At 59.0% G+C, this 1,379-nt stretch overlaps 1 protein-coding gene across 1 annotated transcript; it reads right to left on the minus strand.

Moving 5' to 3' along the window:
- Positions 1 to 268: 268 nt before the first annotated feature.
- GNI_183210 (hypothetical protein) lies at positions 269 to 811 on the minus strand (the record flags this gene model as incomplete). Its single annotated transcript, XM_011135245.1, has 1 exon — positions 269 to 811. One exon carries the CDS (start codon positions 809 to 811, stop codon positions 269 to 271), a length of 543 nt encoding a protein of 180 aa, XP_011133547.1.
- Positions 812 to 1,379: the final 568 nt, after the last annotated feature.

Genomic DNA, 1,379 nt, shown 5'->3' on the forward strand with positions numbered 1-1,379 from the left:
CGAACAGCGGCGCCGTGATGTGTGAGAACTTGAGGGATGAAGGGCCTCATATAGCCGCACATCCCCAAGAAGCTTTGTAGCTCCTTGCTGGTGGGGGCCGGTGCGTTGACGATTGCTCGAGACTTCTTCTCCTGGACCTTTATGCCCGTCCGGCCGACGACGCGCCCGAGGTACTTCACTTCATCCTTGAACCATTCGCTCGCTTGAACTACCCGCCGACGCATCGTTGAGCGTTGAGCCTGCGGTAGTCGATGACGCATCTCCATTCTCAGGTCTTCTTCTTTGCAAAGCGAGGAGCGGCAGCCCACTCGCTCTTGGAGGGTCGGATGACTCCCAGCTCCAGTTGCTTCGCGACCTGCTTCTTCAACTCCTCCAGCATTTCGGGTTCGTAGTGGCGGAGTCTGGCCTTGTGCGGGCGTCCTGAGACCTCGAACCGTGCTTCGTACTTGGCCTGCGCCACCTTGGGGTCTTCCCGCGTGTCATTGAACTCCAGGAGCTCCCACAGCCGCTCGCGGTGCTCGCCGTCCATGTCCAGTGTGTTTTGCTCAAAGAGCCGTTTCTGCTTCGCGTGGTTCGTCTCCGCCGCGAGTGTCCTAGCTCCTCCTCCCTGTACTTCGGGGCGGATGGTCGTAACTCGTCGACGTATCCCCTTTTGGCGCACAGGGCCATTCTGGTGAGGCTTACCGTGAGTAGTAGGTCCGTCGATGTCGTCTTCTAGTTGCTCTTGGGCCCTCTCCCCCGTCGCGGCGGCGGCCAGCACCGGCGTCCCTTGCCAGTTGTAGTGGTCGGTTATCGTCTGCAGGACGCCCATGTTTACAGACCAGGTCCTCCACTGCGGAGACGCCACGCCAAAAATGCACCGCTCCAGGAATTTGCGTGAAATGGTCTCTGGATAGCCTCACGTAGCGTCGTCGGTTGAGCGTTTCCCTGAGTTGTGGGAAGTCTCCGGGTTGGATGGTCGCAACCGCCACGTTCACGTCGGCCACGTAGTTCGCGAGGGGGTGACGCGCCCCAAGTGTCGGCCTGCACGGATGTCCGGGTTGTCGGACCGCAATGTCTCTTGGCCGGAAAACAAAGAAATCGAGTCAAGGGTCAGTACGTCGGTGGTACGTCGGTAGTACGTCGCTAGTACGTCGGTGGTACGTCGGTGGTACGTCGGTAGTACGTCGGTGGTACGTCGGTAGTACGTCGGTGGTACGTCGGTGGCTTGTTGTACCTCTCGTGTTGACTGGATGAGAAGCGGGAGAGACAGGGCCGTAGTCGCTGGCGGGATGCCATGCGAGTACATGAAGGAAGTAAGTCCCAACCCCTGCGTAGCGAGTTCACGACACTCGGAACGTATTCAGCACACAAATTGTTAGGTTCCAATTTCGGTCGAA

This window comes from Gregarina niphandrodes (assembly GCF_000223845.1).
Source record: "Gregarina niphandrodes unplaced genomic scaffold scaffold00071, whole genome shotgun sequence".
NCBI lineage: Eukaryota > Apicomplexa > Conoidasida > Eugregarinorida > Gregarinidae > Gregarina > Gregarina niphandrodes.